This window comes from Pan paniscus, chromosome 7 (genome assembly GCF_029289425.2).
Source record: "Pan paniscus chromosome 7, NHGRI_mPanPan1-v2.0_pri, whole genome shotgun sequence".
Lineage (NCBI taxonomy): Eukaryota > Metazoa > Chordata > Mammalia > Primates > Hominidae > Pan > Pan paniscus.
The window spans coordinates 149,479,087-149,504,009 of record NC_073256.2 but is presented as its reverse complement, the minus strand read 5'-3'; the positions used below and the strand labels follow the sequence as shown (position 1 = coordinate 149,504,009).

The 24,923-nt window shown below is 41.7% G+C and overlaps 1 protein-coding gene across 1 annotated transcript in view; it reads left to right on the top strand.

Annotated features, from left to right (window-relative positions):
* The first annotated feature begins 9,434 nt into the window (after positions 1-9,434).
* The window catches only part of HHLA1 (HHLA1 neighbor of OC90), a 49,821-nt gene continuing 34,332 nt past the window's right edge, over positions 9,435-24,923 (top strand). The window contains exons 1-6 of the mRNA XM_034966613.4: positions 9,435-9,490; positions 15,311-15,410; positions 16,430-16,489; positions 20,475-20,534; positions 21,648-21,728; positions 24,819-24,902. Of these exons, the coding sequence (XP_034822504.2) occupies positions 15,332-15,410; positions 16,430-16,489; positions 20,475-20,534; positions 21,648-21,728; positions 24,819-24,902 (364 nt within the window). The 5' untranslated portion in view covers positions 9,435-9,490; positions 15,311-15,331. The remainder of the gene's footprint in view (positions 9,491-15,310; positions 15,411-16,429; positions 16,490-20,474; positions 20,535-21,647; positions 21,729-24,818; positions 24,903-24,923) is intronic.

The following is a 24,923-nucleotide window of genomic DNA, read 5'->3' as shown; positions in this document are numbered from 1 at the left end:
CACATCTTCCTGCCTTGGACTCAAAGTGACTCATCATTCCCACTCACAGACTCATTGCTTAAACTCAGTCACATGGTATGGGGCAATCTGCAAGGGAGGCTGGAAAATGTAGTCTTCATGAATGCCCAGCATGAGGAAATGTGTTGAATATATTTCTTTGCTCACCACAAGAATACTATGATTGATCCTGTAGATCTCCTTGTTAGTACTGAGTAATGACTACGTCTAACCCAAGTGTAGTTGTTGCACAGGGAATAAAGTAAGGGAACCACAAAGTTCCCCTGGGAGTCATTGGAGTTACAAATATATATGTGGCAGCAGTTTAATAGCATAAAGTGTTGGCAAGAGTTATCTACTAGTGGTACACATTTCAAATGCAGCAAACAAGAACATGTCTTAAATATTTCTCTATTATCAATTGGACCATTGGTGGGTATAATCCCTTCATAGGCCAGTTTGCCAACTCTGTTTCCTTAAACATTTGGGTATTGATTAGAATTCTTGTTTTTTTTCTTCTATTCAGTTCACTTCAAGAAACATGTATTTAAGAAATATTAATTGGATATCTACCATATACCAAGCATCGGAGATGCAGTATTTTACAATTTAATGTGGTATTGGCCTTAAGATCATTTCAGTTCTGTGAGAAGCATGATGAGTGATATAATCAAGGGTTCTGTGGAAACACAAAGCATGGCACTGGCTCATATTAGAGGTATAGAAAACGCTTCGTGCAGAGCATGAGGTATGAATGGAATATTTAAGGATGACTTCACAAAGCCAAAAATGAAGAAGGAAGTAGAGAAGACAGGCCTGCCAGACATTGGGAAGAGGATGTGCAAAGAGGCATGAGACAGGCTTAGTTTAGAAGTTCTGTTCAAAGCAAAGTTGCATTTTTACATTCTTGTTCTTATGGTCTCCATTGCCTCTGGCAAGCAACTCAGTGGGATTTATGCCCTGGGTAAACAGGGAGCATTCCAGGTGTAGTAAGAAGGCAGTGTGCTTGGAATGCAGAAAGCAAGAAGGAGACTGATCCAGGCAGATGAGGCCTTGAAGGTATATTAGGGCTCTTTGGAACTTTCTGTCCTTAAGTTAAGGAGATCACGCTGCAGTGAGGAAATCTCTTCCCAGATCCACGGTCTGAAACTGCACCCTCCCTTCTGACTTCTGCCTTCCATCCTGATCATGGTTCTCAGAATTCAACTTTGAAGTTTTCCTTTCAAAGAAACTATTCCTCTCGTATCTAGAGACTGACAAGATTCTCCCAGCTGCCTGGTCTCAGTTCCTCTCATTAGGAGAAAGAATCATACTGTCTTTTTTATTGGTAACTAATGCTATCGCCACAAGAACTCATGTCCTACCCTCCTGCTTCCACTCCCTACAATTCCACTCCCTCCCATGGTCCCATTTTGGGGACTTGCAGCACCGGCCAACATAGCCATCTAATCTTTGTCCTCAGAAACTATCACGGTGACTGTAAGTGCTAAAGAATGAAACAATGAGTAAATGCGCTACATTTTAGGTGTGTTATCTATTGCTACACAAATATTGCCACAAACTTAGTGGTTAAAAACAATACAAATTTATTATCTCATAGTTTCTGCTGACCAGGAATCCAAGAACAGCTTAACTGGGTCCTCTGCTTTAGGGTCTTACAAGATTCAACCAAGGTGTTGGCTGGAGCTGTGGTCTTATCTGAGGCTCAACTGGGGAAGAATCCACTTCTGGTCTCATGTTAGGAACAATTTAGTTCTTTGAGGGTTGTTAGACTGAGGACATCAGTTTTTTGCTGGCTGTTGGGCAGAGATTGCTCTCAGTTCCTTGTCACATAGCCTTCTCCATAGGTCAGCTCACAACATAGCAGCTTGCTTCATCAAAATGAGCAAGGGAGAGTCTGCTGGCAAGATGAAAGTTGCAATCTTATGTAACATATCATAAAACTGACAGCCAATTACCTTTGCCATATTTTATTGATTAACAGCAATTCACAGATTTTGCATATGCTCAAGGGGAGGGTATTACTACATAAGATATAATTGAGACCATCTTAAAACCTGTCTGCCACACTAGGTAACTAGGGCATTCTCAAAGTTAGCATGAACTTGGTATTGCCTTTAGGGACTGATGAAGCAAATATTAGAGCTCAGAAACCTCCCTCCAGCTAATAAGGGTGATTGCTTAATCTCTGGACCTAGGCTTTATCAGCCTCTCCCAAGCTCAGTTCTGTGAGACATAAGAATAATAGCTAATATTTACTGAGCACTTACATGTGCCAGACATTTTACTTAGTATTCTCTGTGAATCATCTCATGTACTCTTCACAATAAATCTTGGCACTCAGAACTATTATCATCCCTACTTTATAGATAGGGACACTGAACTATAGAGAATTTAGTCATTTGTCCAGGGTCACATAGCTAGTAAATGGCACAGCCAGGATTCAGAGCAGGAAGTCTGACTCCAGAGCATTTATTCTTAGCTACTAATCCATTAGAATCTTTTATTTTGAATAAAAGTCCTTGCTAGCTAAGCAGGGGATAAATATGTTTATATTCATTTAATTTACCTACGTTTTCTCACTCAAGTTCCTTTCCTGCATGCTTCTCCAGGGGTTATATAATGTGTGGTTGTCTCAGTTAAGATCCAGGTGGAGAAATAAGAAAGTCGTACACATACTAGGTAAGTGGAGGAGATTTTAATAAAGGGTTTGCTTACAAAGATTTGGTCATAGTTTAGTTAAATCAAATTGGCATGGTACAGTCCTGCAAAGCTAGCAACAACCCGACAAGGGCCAGAACCCAGATGGAGCTTTATGGAGAGGGCCATGTGATAGGGACTATGACCTTGGGCAATGGACACAGCAATCTGGTAGTGAACCAGCAGGGAGGGAGCTAAGGGAATAAAGACTGCAACCTCACTCTCTTTCCCTCTTCTGATCCTCTACTGGTACCTACTGTTGCCTGAACCCAACAGAAAGCCAGGGAGGAAGGAAGACTGCTACATAGCTTTAGGAAACAGAAAAGTAACTAGGATGAAATCATGGCACGAGTGAGCTCACCACCCAAGGGGCTCTGTGATAAAAAAGCAAAGCTTGGAAAAGCATGAACTTTGGGAAAGATCTGCCTTGAAAGGTATGCAGAGAAAGAGGAAAATGTAAGGAGCATCCAAGAAACCATGATCAATGTAGATAGAAATGAAAAGAGGGTCATGGAATTAAAAGGGGGAGAAATGAAAGGGGGTGGCCATCATATAGAGTAATACCAAGATGTTGAGGTAACGCAGGATATGGATGGGAAAGAGCCCACCGAATTTATGTAATATAGGTAAAGTTGAGGAACTCTTTTAAAAGAAAGGCAAAGAGCTGCAGGAAAAATGAAGGTCCAAGTGTTGATGAAATCAATGACAAGTAAAGAGAGTTTGTTATCGGTTGCAGGAGGGAATGATAGGGGAGGCTTGAGTATATTTATAAAATGTGAGAAAAGAAGGGTTGAGAGGGAAAGAATAAAGACAAAAGAAAGAAAAGAGGTAATCAATGGCATAAAGACCCAGGGGAAGAAAATAATCAAATACAAAATAAAACCCATAGCCGCAAAGACAACACAATGGGAATTGAACACCTCCTTGGTACCAGCCACTACACAGGTTTAATTAAAGTGTTTTAAAATGTTTTTATTTTATTTTATTTTTGAGACAGAGTCTCACTCTGTCACCCAGGCTGGAGTGCAGTGGTGCAACCTTGGCTCACTGCAACCTCCACCTCCTGGGTTCAAGCAATTCTCCTGCCTCAGCCTCCCAAGTAGCTGGGATTACAGGTGCAAGCAACCACACCAGGCTAATTTTTGTATTTTTAGTAGAGATGGGGTCTCACCATGTTGGCCAGGCTGGTCTCAAAGTGATCCACCTGCCTTGGCATCCCAAAGTGCTGGGATTACAGGCGTGAGCCACCATGCCCAGCCTAATTAAAGTGTTATTCAGTCACTAAAATTTTAAGTCATTGTAATTCCCATTTTATACATGGGGAAATTGAGGCTCGGAAACATAAAGAAATCTGCTCAAGGTCAAACACTAATAAGGGAAAGAGTCACAATTTGAACTTAACCAGGACCACCTACCCCTGAGTCTCAGGTTACTTCCTTTGGAGAAACTTCACTTCTCAGACCACGTGGGATGAAGAAAGAATAAGTGAATCAAAAACACTGTGAGTTGATGGGAGAGGAAATTAGTAAAGCTTATATAAGTTTTCCTCTCTCTACTGTCAGTACAGTGGGAAGGAATGTTTCTTCATGTGAGAGAAAGAACCTTGAGAGGGTTACTTAACCCTTTTATGGTAAGCATCTGTAAAATGGGGAGAATTATACCTATCTTGAAAGGTCATTTTCTGGAATGATGTCAGTAGAGTACTTAGCAAAGGATCTAGGACACAGAAAATGTTCAGTGAGTGATAGCTTTTGACTCCATCCCATGCCCACACAACAAGTTGTCTTAATTTGGGTGTCCACAAAAATAGAGATGAGATGTTGAGTGTAGGTGGTTTATTCAGAAAGCATTCCCAGAAAACACAACTTAGAAAGTGGAGAGATGAAACGGGGGGAAGAAAAGTCTCTGATAGAGAAACAGAAGCACTGCCAATGAAGGTGGAGAGCTGCCAGCATGATGAGAATTATCTATGAACTGCAGGTGAACTCAGAAGTAGGGAGGAAGGACACATGCAGGATACCATCAGCATCTGGCACATAAGCCTACTTGAAAACCAGACATACACAAAAATAAACAAAAACCCATCCTGGTTGCCACAATTTACTCTGTAAATCAAAGGACAAAGATGGCTAAAACTGGGCAAGCTGGAAGTGATACACTCATGGACACAATTCACTGTGGAAACATTGCCTGTAGCCTCTGAGAACCAGGGTAGACTGCTCTTCTAGAACACAACAATCTGGCTGCAAAGTCCATGTCTAGCATCACAAAGGCGTATGGACAACTTTGTGGTTATGGTAAGTGTACCCACTCTGCAACTGCATATTTCTGTCCAAATAAAACGTACCCACTTCAAGCCTCAGGTGACTGTATGACAGTGAAAAAGCCTAAAAATTTCCTTCATCTGCACAAATGCAGCAAAAGCCCATTCATAGCCTTACATCCCAGATATTCTGGGAACTTGTTCTTGTTTCTGATAATTTCAGCTTCCAACAATGAGCATGGGCATCCAGTTGACCAAGGACCCAGTGATTTCTCCTCACTGAAGACATGTAAGGCGTCTCCCCTGAGAAAAGTCCAATTGTCCCATGTCCTGTCCCCACATCAGATACGAAAATATTCCCAGCAGTTTATCTTCTGGTTCTGGGTAGGTCTGCCTCAGGCCAGTGCAGGGCAAGGGAGTTAGCAGAAGGAGGAGCAATGACAGAGGAGATTTGAGAAGTATCAGGGGTCAGGCCATGAAGGCCCTCATGGGCCATTATGAGGTTATTTGTTTTTACTTTGAATCAAGAAGGAAGTCATTGCAAAGCTTTGAGTAGAGAGATAGCAAGATCTGATTTATGTTAAAAAGAGTTTCTCTGGCTGCTGTATTGAGAATACCCTGAAGGAGGCAAGAGCAGAGAACAAGAGATTAGTTAGGAGCAATACTGCATTTGCAGTAATTGGTTCAATGAGAGTCAAGAGAGGCTTGGACCCAAGTGAGAGCAGTGGAGGAAGTGAGAAATGTTAGAAATCTGGATACATTTTAAGAGCAGAGATGACAAAATTTACTGATGGAGTAAATGTGAGATATGAGAGGAGAATAGGATTATTGCAAAGTTTTTTGAGTACCATAATGAGGGAGGGTATCATGGAGATAGGGTAGATTGGGGAAGAGTCAGGTTTTGCAAGCAGAACATGAGTTTGGTTTTTTATGCATTAAATTTCAAATGCATATGAAACATTTGGTGGAAATATCCAGCAGGTATTTAAGTATGGAGTTAAGGAGACTGTTCAGGGCTGAAGATATCTCTGTCTATATCTATATCCATACCCAAATTTATGCAGTCATGCACCGCATAATGATGTATCAGTCAACAAGCAACCGCATATAGGATGATGGTCTCCTAAGATTATACTGGAGCTGAAAAATTCCTATCGCTTAGTGATATTGTAGCCATCCCAGTGTCACAGTACAGTGCATTACTCATCTATTTATGGTGATCCTGGCATAAACAAACCTACTGCACTATCAGTTGGATACAAATATAGCACATACAATTATGTACAGTACATAATAATTGATAATGATAATTAATGACTATGCTACTGGTTTATGTACTTATTATACAATACTTAGAGTGTACTCCTTCTACTTATAAAAAAAATTTACTGGCCAGGCATGGTGGCTCATGCCTGTAATCCCAGCACTTTGGGAGGACGAGGCAGGTGGATCACCTGAGGTCAGGAGTTCGAGACCAGCCTGACCAACAAGGTGAAACCCTGTCTCTACTAAAAATACAAAAAAATAACCAGGCATGGTGGCAGGTGCCTGTAGTCCCAGCTACTTGGGAGGCTGAGACAGGAGAATTGCTTGAACCTGGGACACAGAAGTTGCAGTGAGCCGAGATCACACCACTGCACTCCAGCCTGGGTGACGGAGCGAGACTATGTCTCAAAAAAAATAATAATAATTACTATAAAGTCTTAGATCGGTCTTTCAGGAGGTATTCTAGACAAAGGCACTGTTTTCCTAGGAGATGACAGCTCCATGTGTGTGATTGTCCCTGAAGACCTTCCAGCAAGACAAGGTGGGGAGGTGAAAGACAGTGATAGGGATGATACTGAACTTGCGTAAACCTAGGCTAATGTGTTTGTTTGTGTCCTAGTTTTTAACAGAAAAGTTTAAAAGAAGAAAAGTAAAAAGTAAAAAAGAAAAATTAAAAACAGGAAAAAGCTTTTAAAATAAGGATATAAAGAAAATTTTTGTACAGCCGTGCAATATGTTTGTGTTTTAAGCTAAGTTATTACAAAAGAGTCAAAAGGTTTAAAAAAAATTTTGTTTATAAAGGAAAAAAACTACTGTAAGCTAAGTTTACTACTTATAGTAAGGTTAATATTTTCAATAAATTTAGCATAGCCTAAGTGTACAGTGTTTATAAAGTCTTCAGTCCTGTGCAGTAATTTCGAGGCCTTCACATTCACTCACCACTCACTCACTGACACCCAGAGCAACTTCTAGTCCTGTAAGTTCCTTTCATGATGAAGCGTTCTTCTACACAGGTGTACCATTTTTTAATCTTTTATACTGTATTTTTATTGTACCTTTTCTATGTTTAGATACACAAATGCTTACCATTGCATTACAGTTGCGTACAGTATTCAGTATAGTAATGTCTGTACAGGTTTGTAGCCTAGCAGCAATCGGCTACACCGTATAGCCTAGGCGTGTAGTAGGCTATACCATCTAGGTTTGTGTAAGCATACTCTATTGATGTTTGCATGACAAAATTGCCTAATGACACATTTCTCAGAACGTATCTCCACTATTAAGCAATGATTGACTCTTTGTATCTATCTATTCAACGACTTGTAGGTAACATTTAAAACCATGAGACAGAATGAGATCCCCAAGTGAACAAGTATAGAGAGAAAAGAGAAGACAATCAAAGACTAAGCCCTACAACATCAAGAGGCCAAGGAAATGAGAAGGAACGAGCAAAGGAGGCTGAGCAGGAGCAGCTAATGAAATAGGAGGGAAAATAGGAGACTGTGGTGTGGGGAAGCCACGTGCTGAGAGGGTCTCAAGGAGGGAGTGATTGGCTAATGGCATCAAGTGCTGTCATGCCTAGTGAGAAGTGGAGTTAGCCATGTAAGAATCAGCATGGCCTTGACAAGAGCTGCACTGGAGGGATGCTGATGTCATGCCTAAAGGGAGTGGGCTTGAGAGAGAGGAGATGGAGATGCTCTGGGGCATCAAGCAGAGACAACTCATTGAGGAGTTTTGCCATGAAGGGAAAGAGAAATGAAGGAGGAGCTGTAGGAGATGTAAGGTCAAGAGGGCTTTGATTTTGTTTAAATAGAAAGAATAACTGAAGAATAGGAAGGAGCCAGTCGTTGAGAAGCCTGGGGAAGAGGCTTCCAATAAGGAGCAGCCAGTGCAAAGTCGCTGTGGCTGTGAACAAGGGAAAAGGCCGCATGTGATATGGCTAGAGACTTAGGAAGAGGGCAACTGCAAGAGTCTTTGTAGCCAGGGTAAAGAATTGGGATATTATTCTAGGTGCTGACGAAAGCTATGGAAGGATTTTAGGCAACGTAGTGACATGATCTTGATTCATGTTTTAAAAATATTTCTCTGACTATATATTGCATGATTTCAGTGACAGGAAATGTTCAGAAAATAAAAGCGTATAGAGATTGAAAGTAGATTAGTGGTTTCCTTGGCCTGGTGTGGGTAGAGGGAATGGGGATTAACCATACATGGGCAGGAAGAATCTTTCTGGGGTAATAGAAATGTTTTCAAATTAGAATGCAGTGACGGTTGCACTAAATTTACATTGAATTTTATACTTAAAAAGGGTGAATTATACCTTAATAAGGTTCTTTTAAAGATTACTATGGCTGATATAATGGAGACTTATTTAGGGAAGTATGAGTAGTAGCAAGGTGACAAGCGAATGGCAACTCCAGTGTCTAGATAAAAACCATCAGTGTTGAATGTGGGCCCTAGGAGCAGAAGGGGCCAAGTTCTTCTAGGCCAGGAGTTGGCAAACTTTTTCTATAAAGGGCCAGATAGTAATAAATATTCTAGCTTTGTAGGCCATATGGTCTCTGTCACAGCTACTCAGTTCTGCCGTTGTAGCCCAAATACAGCCACAGACAATACATAAATGAATGAGTGTGGCAATGTTCCAATAACATTTTATTTGTGGACACTGAAATTTGAATTTCATACAGTTTTTACATGTTATGAAATATCATTCTTCTTTAATTTTTTTCAATCATTTAAAAAATATATAACCATCCTGAGGTTGCAAGCTGTATAAAAACAAGTATCCCGCTGTAGGCACCTGCTGAAATCAACTACAGCCCCCAGCCCTTTCTTCAGAAGACTCCCACGGGCCTGCATGCCAGGTGATGCTTGGCCCACAAACCTTTGCAACAGGAAGACAGAACTCATCACCTAGGGACTCCTGTTCTACTCCTTCAATACACGTAATTACTGTCAGAAAGGTTTTCCCATCCCATGCTGAATCAGTGCATTGTCATTCTGCTCACGGATGCTATTCAGCTCATTGCACAGGCATTTTTCTCCCTTGGAGTTGATCTTCTTTCACCACACTAAGTTTTTGGTAGGATTATTATTCCATTTTTTTCCCAAGGGGATTTAAAGCAATGTTATCAAGACTTTCCCCTCCCCCACCCACTGTATCTTTCACTAAGAACTCATATAAACCCCATGGCTCTGACCTAGCTGTTAATCTTTCTAGCTGTTTAAGTTCTTTGAAGTCAATTTATCCTGCTCAGAAGATAGGTAAGTAGTATATGGTAGGTATTTTAAAACTCTTTTGGTTCCTCCTCCTCTTCAAAGCATGAAGCCAGCTAAAGAATTCATCTGCTATAATCCTGAGCTCTGGGCTCCTGGATACTGAAAGATATGAGAGCAGTTTCTATCATCCAATATCTACATTGCATTTAGCTAAGACTCCATCCCTTGATCGCTTGATCACAGTCTATTTCTTGCCGTTGTTCATTTTAAGCTATTGATTAGAATCTTAAGGCAGTCACCAGCTGGGAGGATGGTTTGTCCTCACATCTATGATAAAAGAAACATAATCTTTAATCCAAAGCCTCCAAAACATTGGAATGAGGATAAAAGAGTGCGCTAAAAAATGGCTAGCAGTGAGGCAACAGCTAAAAAGTTATATTTCCTTACTCAGTGTTCAACCTGCAATGGATTTTGGCAGCAAACAGACTGGACTTCCAATCCTGGTTCTCCCAGATGCATTCCCTTGGGCCTTATGTTTGTCTGAGGCTTGGTTTCCTAAAGCTATAAAATAAGAATTATAACAAGCCATTAGTAGTGTTGCTTGAAGGACCAATGGGTTACTATATGTAAAACTCCTAGCACATCAGATGGTCAACAAATATTAGGATCTTCAATTCTTTTGTGTCATTAGGTGTTTTTTAAAAGCCAGCCCCTCACCTTTTGGTGTTCTCTCACAGCCCATGGAACCAAACTACCTAAGTTTGAAGTCCAGGGCTGCCCCTGCCAGCTTAATGACCTTGGGCAAACTGTCTAGAATCCCCAGGCTTCTGGTTTCTCTTCAAGGAGGGAGAGCTGATATCTATATGGAAGGTTACTGGCTGAACGGACCGTCGTAATGCCTCAGAACATGTGTCACTCACTGTGGCTAGCCCACACCCGCTGACACTCCAGTGTGTATTTCCACCTCTCCACAGCACACCGTAATTATGCTATATCTGATCCAGCACCTTTTGGCTGCAGAGTTCAGTGAGAAAGGCAGGTTTGCTCATCAAGCTGAACTAACCTTGGTTGATTTGGGACCCTTGTTGATTGGCGGTAACACACTGTTTAATTAAGACTCTGGAGCATTTGCCTTCACCATCCACACTCCCGGCTCCAGGGCTGCTGTGACAAAACACACAGACATATTGCAAATTAATTTCACAAGACTCTTGGGTGACTTCTTGGCCCATCAGTCATAGCAACACTTCTCAGCCCTTCTCCCGGGAGTGTGACTGGATTTCTAACCCTTCCACCTCCCAAAATGCTTTGAAATGGCCATTCTGTTTGTGTTCAATATCAGGCTTTTTACTGGCACTCCAAGATGGTATTTTGAAAGCAGGTGAGTAAAACAGAACACTGTGGACAAGGGACTTTAGTATCTGAGAGACCATGGTTCAAATCCCAGTTCTCCTGCTTAGAAATCATGTGACTGGGAGCTGGAGGCTGCACGTCAGAACCCTGGGCCTTTATCTTCTGTAACTCAGAGATCAATGCCTGTCCCATGGGATGCTTGAGAAGTTGAAATAACAGACTGTGCTCAAAATGGGAGGATCAATACATTGTACTCTAGGGGATGAAACCCCTGTTTCCTGTACTCTCTTAGGTTTAGTTTATGAGGTCCTGCAAATTAAACTAACAAAAGTTAGATTACAGGAGAAAAATGTTTTTTTCATATGCTTATAGGAGTCCTCACAAAAATGAAATAGAAACCCTAAAGGGAGCTGGGCACAGTGGCTCACGCCTGCAATCCAAGCACTTTGGGAGACCGAGGCCGGTAGATCAAGACCAGGAAGTAAACCTAGGCAGTCCTCCAACGCCAGGGTCTGTGCTTGTAACAACTATGCCATGAGCTCCACAAATGCTTTTTGACTGAGTTCAAGACCAGCCTGGCCAAGATGGTGAAACCCTGCCTCTACTAAAAATACAAAAATTAGCCTGGCATGGTGGTGGGCACCTGTAATCCCAGCTACTCGGGAGGCTGAGGCAGAGAGTTGCTTGAACCCAGGAGGCGGAGGTTGCAGTATGCCGAGATCGTGCCACTGCACTCCAGCCTGGGCGACAGAGCAAGACTTCGTCTCAAAACAAACAAGCAAAAACAAACAAAAATACCCTAAAAGGGCCATCAGACTTGGGGACTTATATATCACTTTAACAAAAAGGTGACCGATTTGTGGAGAAGTGACAAGACAAAGGAAAAGAGCTTTGAGCTTCTAGAGGCAGTATAATGTGGGAAGGAAATATATGGGGAAACCAATGGATGCTAAGGTTTATTTTTGTGAGGTTTGTGTGCCCACTCAGCACCCACTTTCCATCTTCTTCTTGGCCATAAAACTCTCCCAGGGAGAGAGAATTTCTCAGAAGTGTCTGCACATAGTCAGGTAGGAGAAGCTCCAAGAAGGCTTATTCCTGCATCTGTTGATTCTCGATGGCCTTCCACTCAAAATAATCCATGTGCCCAAAGTCGCTTATTAGGGGATAGTATATTTTGGCTGGCATATTTTGATCCCCTTCAATAAATAATTATTATTGTCCTGTCATCACATGACTTGCTTTTCTGCAAGTGTCACGGAAGAAACAAAGATTTATAAATAATTATCCAATAATAGTCATGAGAAATGTAGTGAAATAATGACAACTCAATTTTACGGTAAAATTTTGGATATCTAATTCAGTCTTTTAAAGATATAACTTTGAGGACTCACTCTATCATATGAAGAACATTATCTATCTTGCTTACTATTGGAGTACCAACATCTTTTCTTATTTTCATTATTATCACTATATTGTTGGTGCAGAAGTAATTGAGGTTTTCGCCATTACTTTAATTCTATCACTTATTTGTTATACATTTATATAGCACTTGCTCCATGCCAGACACTGTCCGCTACAGTCTACAAATGTAACATATTTTAATCCTCAGGACAGTCTTGGGTGAGGCACAGAGAGGTTTAGTAAGTTGCACAGCAGAGCCAGGAAATAAACCTAGGCAGTCCTCCAACTCCAGGGTCTGTGCTTGTAACAACTATGCCATGAGCTCCACAAATGCTTTTTGACTGAGTGAAGGTTAAGTAAGTTAGCCCAGATCACAATGGCCAACTCAAGATTCAAGTAAGATCTGTCTGACCTTAAACCCAGGCTGTCTCCCTGTCCTAGACTGTCCCAGAGTGGTCCAGACTTGCAAAGGGAAGCGTAAGGCCAGATAGTCTCAGTTTTACTGTCAGGTGAAGTCTAGCCAGTCTGAAGTGTTCCTTTATAAAACTCTCCAACTCTCCAAACTATGGATGTTCCAAATATTGCATGAGATACACTAAGATATTATTCACTGTTATCTCAAATTCAAATGGTGTCCTGTGTTTTTTACTTGTTAAATCTGACAACCTTAATCCAAACATGTAGTTGACTTGGCCAATGACAAAGAATTAAAAAACCAGGGAGAAGTAAAAATGCATTTTTCTCCAAGAACAGTATCAGTAGGAATTGTAGTCTTCGAGTAATAAATCTTAGCATGTTGGCCAAGCGCGGTGGCTCATGCCTGTAATCCCAGCAATTTGGGAGGCTGAGGCAGGTAGGTCACCTGAGGTCGGGAGTCGAGACCAGCCTGACCAACATGAAGAAACCCTGTCTCTACTAATAATACAAAAATTAGCCGGGCATGATGGCACATACCTGTAATCCCAGCTGCTCGGGAGGCTAAGGCATGAGAACCGTTTGAACCTGGGAGGTGGAGGTTGCAGTGAGCTGACATCGTACCACTGCACTCCAGCCTGGGCAACAAGAGCGAAACTCTTCTCAAAAAAATAAAAATAAAAATAAATAAATCTTAGAATGTTTACTCTTAGTAAATGGAAGAGGGTGGTTAACATAATGAAGCAAGAGTCAAAAAGAGAGAAATTTGTAGCTATTATATAAATGTAAATAATTGTTTTTCTACTATAAGTTTTTATCTTTTAATTCCATATTTCTCTGGTATGATGCTGAGTTCTGAAATAGATACAGAAGAAGAAGGGGGAAAGAGGAGAAAAGAGAGAAAGATAAGAGAATGAGAAAGAAATTAAGATTCCTAATATCTACCATATTCCAGAGATTGTACTAAGCACCATATTTCATTCTCATTTAATCTTCACAAAAATACCTTCAAAGTAGTTATGACTCTGTCCATTCTACACACGAGGCTCAGAAAGGGGAGATAATGTTTGCACAGTGCTTGAGGTGCCAAAGGAAAGAATCCTCACTCAGCAGGAATTGCCTGCCCACTTCCACCCCCAGTCACCCTTTGCTGGAGAGAACGCTAAGTCCTGGCTTCACCAGGTGCTCACTCTGTCTCTCCCTGTCTCTCTCTCTCTCAGTGGAGAATTTAGCACAGCCAGCCTTGAGTGTGAATTAGTTGGGCATGTGTCTACATCTTCTAAGTTACTAAACAGCTCAAGGGAAGTGGCAGTGTCTACTCTGTCCCTGTGTCTCCAGCCTGAGCTTGATGCCTGGTATGGATTGTGAGCATAACGATGTGCCAGGCACTGGGTTAAATGCTCTGGATTCATTATTTTAAATCCTCACACAGACCCTGTGAGAGTTCTCTTAACTGTTTTGCAGATGAGGAAAATTGATATTCAGAGAGTAACCAGACTTATGAGAATAGGTGAATTCCACGAAAGCCCCAGCTTCTTGCTTCCTTGTAAGACCTGTCTCTTTGGGGTGGCATCTAGAACAAATGCCAGTCACATATCTATCAATAATTAAAAAGCTATTTAAATGTTTCTGGGATCTTTTAAGAAAATTCCACAGGGGCTTCCCATTCCTAATGGACAGCAGAACTTCTCAACATGCAATTTGCCCTGAGGATGTTCCTTTCCTGCAACATTTTTCTCCAATCCAAGCGCACATTCTCTTGACTTTTCTTCCCGCCCAATTCACCTTCCAGATAAATCCAACCCTCTACCAATGGTAAATTTCTCCTCTTTTCAAATCGTATCTGTGCAGCCTGTATTTAAATTGTCATTACATTAATACCTACACAGAAAGACTGTACAGTTATCAAGTATGCATCAGATAGTGTTCTATGTGGCATCTGGCACACAGAAAGTGCTCAATAAATGTTAGCCACTATTCAGTTTAGTCTCAGCTTTGCAACTGTAACTATCATGGTGATTTTGCATGGCAAATGCAAAATGAGAATGGCAGGCACAGAGTGCTGCAGAGAAGGAAAGAGACTGTGAACACACATACTCCTATGGTAATATATTTTCCTATTTATGAGAGTAAGTGATGCTGTATTTGAGGGATATTTCCCATCGCAACAGCCAGAAAATCCATGGAAGAAATATAAATGCTCCCTGAATATGTATGCATCCCCCTCTACATTCCCAGTTTTCCTGCAGTCATGCAGGGTCATATAAGTAATTTTGGTATGGGCTGCAAGCAAAAGCAGATGTGTTGCTTCCTGCCAAAGCACTTAAGAGTTGGTGCATAATCCCACAGCTCTCTCCCTTCCAGTGCCACAGTGAATCAAAGTCTAAGGAGGCTACAGTTGCCACATGGAGAACTATAGGATAGTGGAACTCCATTAACTGGAGTCGCTGAGAGACTATGTGGAGCAGAGCTCCCCACCAAAATGCAGTGAATATATACTGCAAACAAGAAATCAACTTTTCTTGTTAAGCCAATTAAATTGTGGAGTTAATTTGTTACCTTAGCTTCCTAACCTCTCCTAACCTAGTACAAAGCCTTTTTCAGATTGTGATTTTAATGATTCCTCATGCACTGTTCTCAAAGGAAGGTCTGCATCAATGTGCTTAGTTTCCTAAGTGTTTCCTTGCTTCATTCCAGGTGGGCCAGAGTATCACAAGCATGCTGGGCTTCCTGTCACGTGGTCCTTCAATGAAGCTGTGCATGGGCCTGGCATGTGTCTTGTCCCTTTGGAACACAGGTGGGTCTAGTTGGAGTTCTGCAAGTGTCTGTTCTGTATAATAAGTTGGAGTATTCACTGTGCTTTAGAGAACCTCAGCAGCCAACATTTCTGCCCAGAATCCAAATGAATTTGTTCAAAATGGCAAGAATAACTTCCCTACTTCTGTTGTTCCCTTGACTTTTTGCATTTAAGTCCCATCTATGCAAAAGAATTCTCTTCACCTTCACTGTTACCACCTTTGTCCAAAACATTATTTTCCCTTTCCCAGACCATGAGACAGCTTTCCAAACCAGCTTCTCCTCTTGTCTCTCCATGACCCATTCACCACCAATCAGCCTGAGTGATCTTTTCATAAACCTTGTTAGGTCATCTTCCAAGTTCCTCCCTCTTTTCTCTCCCTCTGCCCCAAATTATTTGCGGAGTTCCTACTTCTCTCTGTGTAGTGTACCAGGTCCTTTTCAGGCTCTGCGTGACCCTGCCTCCCTCACCATCCCTGCTTCCTACCACCTCCACCTCCTTCATTCTTTATGCCCCCATCACTGTTGGCCTTCTTTCCATTCTTTAAAGTAATACTCATGCCTACCTCAGACACTGGGCTTGTGCTGTTCTGTATACATCAAATATTCCCCCAATTAGATAAATCCTACTCAAATGCTATTCATTCTTCAGAGCTCAGCTCAATGCCCCCTCTCAGGGAAGGCTTCCAGATTCCCGAGACTAGATCAGCCCCCTGTTACACACCCTCACCGTTCCCTTCAAGGTATTCAATGTTGTTTTCCTATGTGTCTGCCTTTCCAGCACACACAATGCCTAGCAAACACTCAGCACTCAATAGCACCATCCATCATTAGTAGTTGGTCAACAAATATTTGATGACGAAATGATTAAATGAATGAACAAACTAGATGCGGGACTAAATGTCACTTCACAACCCCAGATCATAATTCTCTCATCTGTAAAATGGGTATGTTGAATCAAATTATCTCCGGTATTATGTCTTGGTTATAATTTCTGTGATTAAACCTTTTTTACTTTAGTGTCTGGCATCAAAGGAGAAGCCAAGAAAGAGAAGGGAATGACCTTTTTACCTACAACAGGTAAGTGGGTGATAAGGGCTCCTTTTCAGCTCACTGTTCTTGGGCAAATTCCTTGACTTCCCCAAGCCTGACTTTCTCTACTGATAAGACAGCGATTATATCCACATCTAACACTCTAATAGTCACAACAATGGTTCCTGTGAGCTACTCATTTCTTTATGGTTCATTGAATCCTTGTGATCTTAATAAATCCACAAAGACTGTAACATTCCATTGGTGATAGAAGATTTTATAATGGGGGGTACTGTTACTTGCCATCATCACCTTTGTAATAATTTCATCTTTCTTTGCCTTTCCTTCTTGATGCTATGAAATTCACTTTGCAGTACAATGGTGAATACATTGCAACAGAAAGGACAAGAGGAGTCAGGGAACAGGTTTCTAAATTTTAGTAAACAAGCAGGACAATTTTTTGGTTTGGTTTCGGTTTTAGTTTTGATGGAAATTGTGTTACTTTTTATACTTATTTATTTATTTATTTATTTATTTTGAGATGGGGTCTTACTCTGTCACCCAGATGGGAGTCAGGTGGCACGACCTCAACTCACTGCAACCTCCACCCCACAGGCTCAAGAGATTCTCCCACCTCAGCCTCCCGATAGCTAGGACCACAGGCATGTACCACCACACCTGGATAATATTTTGTACTTTTGTTAGAAACAGGGTTTCACCATGTTGTCCAGGCAGGTCTTGAACTCCTGAGCTCAGGGGATCCACTCGCCTCGGCCTTCCAAAGTGCTAGGATTACAGGCATGAGCCTCCAGACCTGGACTATTTTTATATTCTCATCTATTTTAAATTAGTACATTCACATAGTTCAAATAGCAAAAGTTACAAAAGCGTATAAAGTTAAAATGCTCCCCCAGCCAACAGCTTCCCTTTCCTGAAAGCACCAATTGTACCAATTTATTGTGTGTAAGTAGGGTAACTTTCCATAAATATTTTTCTTAGTTGAGCTTTCAATTTTCTTCTCCTTAAATGGGAACAACAATTCCTGCCCCACAGGTAATCATGAAGGATAAAAGGTGATAAAATACTAAGCATTAAGAAGTACAAAAAATGCCAGGAACCTTCTATTTTAAAGATATTATTATGGTGGTCTTTTTATCCAAAAATAGAAAAATATCTTTTTATAATCTGTCAGGGAACTTATTTGAAAAATGCTCTGTATTACATCCTGTTCAAAAATCTGTGCTCCACTGGTGTTTAGTTCAGACTTCAAATATTGTTATCAAAATCAACCCAAGGATTTGTAATTTAAAAAAAAGGAGTGGTAGAAATATTCTTTCCTTGGTGAAAGGAATAGTGCTAAAAAAAAAAAAAAATGGTGCTCAGTGAAGAAGATGACACAGGGCCCACCATTCTGGCTGGAAAGCTGTAGGAATCCTGCCAGCCTGGTAGCCTGGGGCATCCCTGCTGCCTGGAGACCCCGAACTGACATAATCCTGGTCCCTCACCTGCATGGCATGGAGGACTCTGTTGCCTTGATAGGTCACAAGCAAGGTTGATTGGTGCCTCCTGCAGATCTTATAGCAGCTGGTGCAGAGTAGACTGCGCAGGTAAAGTGCCACGCGGGTGCCTGAGGGGGTGCAGTGGCCTCACTCAAGCTAGACAGCTGGCTAGTTGGCAGCATTTGCCCTGCTTAATTATGTCTGTCTCAGACTTCCTTTTGTGACATAAGCCCCTTGCCTCCAGTAGCCCTGTTATGGCAAAGGGGAGTTAGAGTCCCCACCTACCTCTAACCCCAGAAGCTCTGATATTTAACCAAAAAGCTTGGCAATTGGCAAAAGGCCAAATTGGCTTAAGCAGGCAACAGCTGACTTGACTCAGTTTTAACATGGTATCGGAAAAGCAGAAGATAGCAACCTAAATGTCCATTGACGGATAAACAGGAAAAGGGAATGTGGTATATACATACAATGCAATATTATTCGGTCTTAAATAAGAAAACGGTGCCATATGCAATAACATGAGTGAACCTGGAGGACAGTATGCTAAGTGAAATGAACCAGTCACAGAAGAACAAACACTGCATGATACCACTTTCATGAGGTATCTAAAATAGTCAAACTCACAGAAGCAGAGAATAGAAAGGTGGTCACCAGGGGCTTAGGAGAGGGAAATGGGAAGTTCGTTGTTCAATGAGTATGAAATTTCGGTTACACAAGATAAGTTCTAAAGAGCTGCTGTACAACATAATAACAATAGGTAACAATACTATATTGTGCACTTAAAAATCTGTTAATTGGGATGAGTGCGGTGGCTCACGCCTGTAATCCCAACACTTTGGGAGGCCGAGGCAGGCAGATCATGAGGTCAGGAGTTTGAGACCAGCCTGACCAACATGGTGAAACCCCAGATCTACTAAAAATACAAATAATAGCCAGGCGTGGTGGTGCACACCTGTAATCCCAGCTACTCAGGAGGCTGAGGCAGGAGAATCGCTTGACCCCAGGAGACAGAGGTTGCAGTGAGATCACGCCACTGCACTCCAGCCTGGGCAACAGAGTGAGACTCCATCTCAAAAAAAAAAAAAATTAATAGGGTAGATTTCATGTTAAGTGTTTTTCAATAAAATTAGAAATGAATTTAAATAAATTAAAAAGTAAAATAAAAACAAGTGAGGGAGAAGAACATGGACAAAGAGTTGAGATTGCTCTTTTCTGATTTTATCTTAGCCACTAGCCCAATATGGTACATCAAATTTAGGTACATCAAATCAAGTTTGGGGATTTCAGTTTATCCATTCTTCAAAGTGTTGGACAAGATGATTTCTAAGGATGTTATGAACTGTTTGAGGCTGTACTTTCAGGTTACTATTTTATTCATGAAAACTTTTATTTCAGTGTCTGGAAATAAAGATGTTAAGAAGGAAAAAGATGGGACATTCCCAGGCAGCCCTAAATCCTGACTTACTCTGTAATGCAGGGCACATTTTTCAGACTCTGTGGCTTGTTGTTTTCTATTTGCAAAATGAAAATGTAAAATACAGCACCTTCTCCATCCTGCTGGTACCTATTGTTGCAATGGTCATTTTTCATGTTGCATGTGATACTAGCTTTTTTTGTACCAGCTTCTTTCCTGAACCTCTCTGTGACCCCAATAAGATATGTTGCTTGTCTCATTTAATTTAATAAAATAAAATGTAAAATAATGCACCTTCTCCATCCAGGTATAACATGAAAAATGACCACTCCAACAGTCGTAGTTACAAGTGCAGTGTGATTCTATAGCATGTGATCCAAAATAACTGATCCTTCTGGTCTCTGCTTAATGTCACTTCCACAAGAAGGCCTTCTCCATCCCCTGACACCAGGCTAGTGCCCTGTGCTCCCACACCATGTTGACACTCCTCTCTTGTCACGACATGTGAGTCTCCTCCTCCCTGACCGAATCACACACAGGAAGCCCCATGGAGCTGGAGACCGGGTTCATTCCCCTTTACCAGTTCATATTGCCTAGCATATAGCTTGGCCCTCAGTGAATATTTGTTGAATGAACCAATGAAGAACGAATGAATGCCTTTGAAATTTCAAATTTTTCTTCGGAATTTTCTCCTTTGGTCGCATGAAATTTGTTAAGTAGGCAAGAGACCTAATATTTTGGCCACTGCTCTACAGTTCTAGAAAGTAGGTTCTGAACCCTTTATTACCATTGCTCAGTTGTGCAAATTTAAGCAAGGTTTTTCTCCTCTCTGGGCCTCAGTTTTCCTACTTGGTTAAAGACTGGGGTAAATTAGACCCCCTGTATCAGAATCGCCAAGCTGATTTATTAAAATGTGCATTTCTAGGCCACAGCCACCCCACAGAGATTAGAATCTGTATTAGGGCCATGCAGAAGAGTCTGGGATCTGCCTTTCCTCAGTGTCCGCCAGTGACTCTCACACGGAGAGCAGAGGCCAAAGAGGCTTCCAAGGCTTCTTCCATTCCTGGGGGTAGGAACTGGACCACTCACATTTTTCTCATGAAAACTATTTCCTTCCCAGTGTCTGGCCTTAGAGAAGAAGAGAGGAAGGAGAAGGGGGTGGCATTTCTTGCTACGACGGGTGAGTGCCGCTCCCCCAAATCCCTTGGGTTGTCTGGGTTGCAGAGCAATTCCTCCACTTCTCTGGACCTCTGTTCTTTCCCACAGTGGTGAGAACATCATCTCTTTAATCATTATCTGATCATTAAGTAAAAGTTGAAGAAGACAATGTTTGAATAAAGAGGAGCATCAACAACTATTTCCATCTTGTCAACTGTTGTTTCCAAATCTTTTTTTTTTCTTTAGATGGAGTTTCACCCTTGTTGCCCAGGCTGGAGTGCAATAGCACGATCTTGGCTCACTGCAACCTCCGCCTCCCAGGCTCAAGCGATTCTCCTGCCTCAGCCTCCCAAGTAGCTGGGATTACAGGCACCGGCCACCACACACAGCTAATTTTTATATTTTTAGTAGATACGGGGTTTCACCATGTTGGCCAGGCTGGTCTCAAACTCCTGATCCCATGTGATCCACCCACCTCAGCCTCCCAAAATGCTGGGATTACAGGCGTGAGCCACTGCTCCTGGCCAGTTTCCAAATCATTAAGGAATAGCCGGGGGAAGTGGGAATTTTAACTCCACTCACTGCACACTGCCACTCCTGCTACACCTGGGAGATTTCTCCCTCCATTCTGGGTCACATCCTGGACCTATTAATTCTGAATTTCTGAAGATGAAGGCCAGGTACTGGAATTGTGTAATTTAAAAAATGCATATTTCCAGGTGATGTCAATGCTCAGCCAGGGTGTGTGGACCCCACGTTTACATGGGGTACTTATTTTCAAACACAGAGCTGCTGAGAACTCCTGCAATGCCCTTGGGCTTCCCATTATGCTTGAGATACCTTTTATATGAGTCCCAAGTCTCTCCAAATGCAGAGATGCAATTGTCACTAAAAGTTCATGTTTCCTGTGCTTCATTGGAATTTCTCTTATCTATATTTGTCACTTTGTTGACTGTTACCTCCTGAGGTCGAGACCCTCCTCTTAACTTAACTTGGAACCCCTCATGCCTGGCACTTGGTTTGTTTTCAGCACATGTGCAAAGAAGTTGAATATCTGCCTGAAGTTTGGAAATGAGAAACTTTTTCTCTTGCCGAGAAAAGCCTGCCAGTGACATTATCTCTGAATCTCTTTCAGAGCTGCCCGCAAGGTCAATCGATCTGTCCGCGCTTAACCTGACAGAGCTTGTGAATGGGATGCTCAGTAGAGCGTTAAAAGGTAATCATATTTTAAAAGCACAATCCAGGTCCATTTTTTTTTCCTTGTACCAGTGTCTTTTCTGAACCTTTCTGTTGCCTTGACAAGACACTTCACTTCTGTGTGTCAGTTTCTCGGTGTTCAGAGTGGAGAATAAGCTGAGCTCAGTGTCTCACGCCTGTAATCCCAGCACTTTGGGAAGCTGCTTGAGCTCAGGAGTTTGAGACCAGCCTAGGCAACATGACAAAACCCCATCTTTACAAAAAATACAAAAATTAGCTGCGTGCAGTGGTGCATGCCTGTGGTCCCAGCTACTCGGGAGGCTGAGGTGGGAGGATTGCTGGAGCCCAGAAGGTCGAGGCTGTAGTGAGCTGTGGTAATGCCACTGCATTCCAGCCTGAGAGAAAGAGTGAGACTTTGTCTCAAAAAACAAAAACAAAAGCAGAATGCAGAATTCATTGTCCTACCTTACTCAAAATGACGTAGAAGGTTTACAAGAATTTTGAGAGCGAATTGCAATACAGACATGGTATGTTTGTAATTGTAACTCTGTTGCCATAAACTAACAATAATTACTCATTGATTAAGTTAATATGATTCTGGATTTCTTTTTTTAAGACAATATTATTGTAATCTTCTTTCCGTGTTCTTTAGCGTCTAGCAAAATGATTTGTATGTAACACATACTTAGTGAATGACAGCAAAGCCTGAATGATCCCTAGTGTACATTCCTCACTGCCTTCACTATTTATTCTCACATTCTTCAATCAATATTCATAGAACACCTATCACATGCCAGGCACTATTCCAAATATTGGAGGATAAGGCAGTAAATAAAAACCAAAAATCTTTGGCCTGGGAGAGCTTCCATTCTATTGGGTGAAGGAGTAACCAAAAACAAACAATAAACATAATAAATAGGTAATGGTACATGTTATTTAAAATAAGGGGGATGGAGAATGCCAATTCAGCGTTGAGGTCTATGTAAATGGCATTCCCTAGGATTGTGCAATACACACACTGCACAACTGTGCTTGGTGGCTCTACACTTGTTCACTTAGACATTGACCCATCAACATTATTATCCATCCCTGTCCCAATGCCTGTTGCTGTAAATTACAGAGATATAGCTCCTGCCTCCAATTTGCTCTCATGAGAGTTGCCGAGGATTGGGCTGCCTTGGGAGGTGCACGATAAGAAGGCAGTGATCTACCTGTAGAGGGTGCTGTGGAGAGACTGAATTATCAGATGGAGGGATGGGCTGCAAAACATTTAGCCCTTCCAGCCCTGAACTGTTAATCCTGTCCTTTCCTCTGCAAGGCCCTGCACTGGGCTCTGTGAAATTTTGCAGAAACTCAAATGTCATAACTTCGAGGAGCTCAAAACTCTTCCAATGACTAATTTAATCCTTGTATAACCTCCACGTGGTGGTACTCTCACTCCCATTTTCTAGATGCAGACACTGAGGCGTGCCCATTGCCACATAGAGTTGGAATTCAGAACTGTTTAATCCAGGTTTGTGATCTAGCCCAAAGTTTCCCAAACTTGTTGCACAATAAGAAAGACCTGATGTACTTATTAAATATTCATCTCCCCAGGTTCCTGCTCTGGAGATTCTGATCCAGCTGATCTTTGAAGGGGCCCAAATGTATATTTTTACCAAGTGCTATTTGTGAATTTTATCATCAAAAAAACTGAGTACTGGAGTATTCACATTTTGGTGTATACCCCATTCTTCTAAGGAGCTTATTAAATACAGAGTCTGGTTCCCGCTCAGTGTACGGCATTGGGGTCTCCAGAGGGCAATAGCCAGAGAGCCGAGGGGGAATAGGCACCACTGGTGATTTGCATACACCAAAGTTTAATGATTCTGCCATTCCATCCACCATCACAGTGGGTAACAAATTTATATGAATAAAAATCACCTGAGACCGGGCACAGTGGGTCATGCCTATAATCCCAGCGCTTTGGGAGGCTGAGGTGGGAGGATTACTGGAGCCTGAGAGGTCGAGGCTGCAGTGAGCTGTGACTGCACGATTGCATTCCAGCCTGAGTGACAGAGCAAGACCCTGTCTAAAAAAGAAAAAAATTCACCTGAGAACTTTGTTAAAATTCAGAACCCTGGGCATACCCGCCTTTCCCCTTTCTTCATCATCTGATTTAGTAGACCTGGGATCACATCCAGGAATGTGCCCTTTTAATAGGTACACCTGTTAAAGGTGTGTTGATGCAGGTTGGTGATTCTCAGACCAGGTCTGGAAAGATCTCCCTCTGCTGCACTGTGCTCCAGATATAAACCAAGAACAGGCACTGATGGAGAGTAGATAAGATGCTCATGCATGTATTCCTAAACCTGATTGTTTATGTTAGTATTCCTGGTTTAAAAAAAAATCCCCTTTCTTTGTGTAGTAGACTGAAAATGGCCAAAGATATCCACTTTGTAATTACCAGAATCTGTGAATACTACTTTATATGTCAAAAGAGTGAATATCACCTGATATGATAACAGATTGATTGAGTTAAAGATTTTGAGATGAGGCCATTGCCCAGGATTATGTGTTGTGCCAGATGCCACCACAAGGGTCCTTAAAAGAAAGAGGCAAAGGAGACACACACAGAAGAAAAGACCATGTGATGATAGAATAGAGAGAGATGGGGCCACAAGCCAAGGGACACAGGCAGCTGCCAGAGCTGAGAGAGGCAAGAACAGATTCTCCTTTAGAGCCCTTGAAGGGAGGGTGCCCTACTGAGTTTCAGACTTCTAGCCCCCAGAACTGTGAGAGAACAAATTTCTGCTGTTTTAGGCCACCAAGTTTGTGATAATTTGTTACAGCAGCCTCAGGGGCCTAATACGCCTTGGGAATCTTTCTTAGAGAGTTGCCACAGCTTGAGGATAGATCAGGAAATATAGACAAATGATACATACTCTTCAGCTTTTTGGTTTAGTTTTACTTTATTATTTTTTATTTGTATTACTTTTTTGTTTGTTTCTTTATTTTCATCATTGGTTTCTTTATTGGCATTGTTAATTTCTAGGGACTGTTTACTTATTTGTATTATTGTTACGTTAGTAGGCATCTGTCTGTCTCTTTATCTGGTATGTTTTGGCAGATAGCAAGAAGTTCTTCTCCTTGCTGAGTGTCACTTCCTACAGTTCCTTCGCCTTCCACAAGTTTTCTGTAGCTGTTTACAACAGTGAGTGCTGGCTGGCTCTTC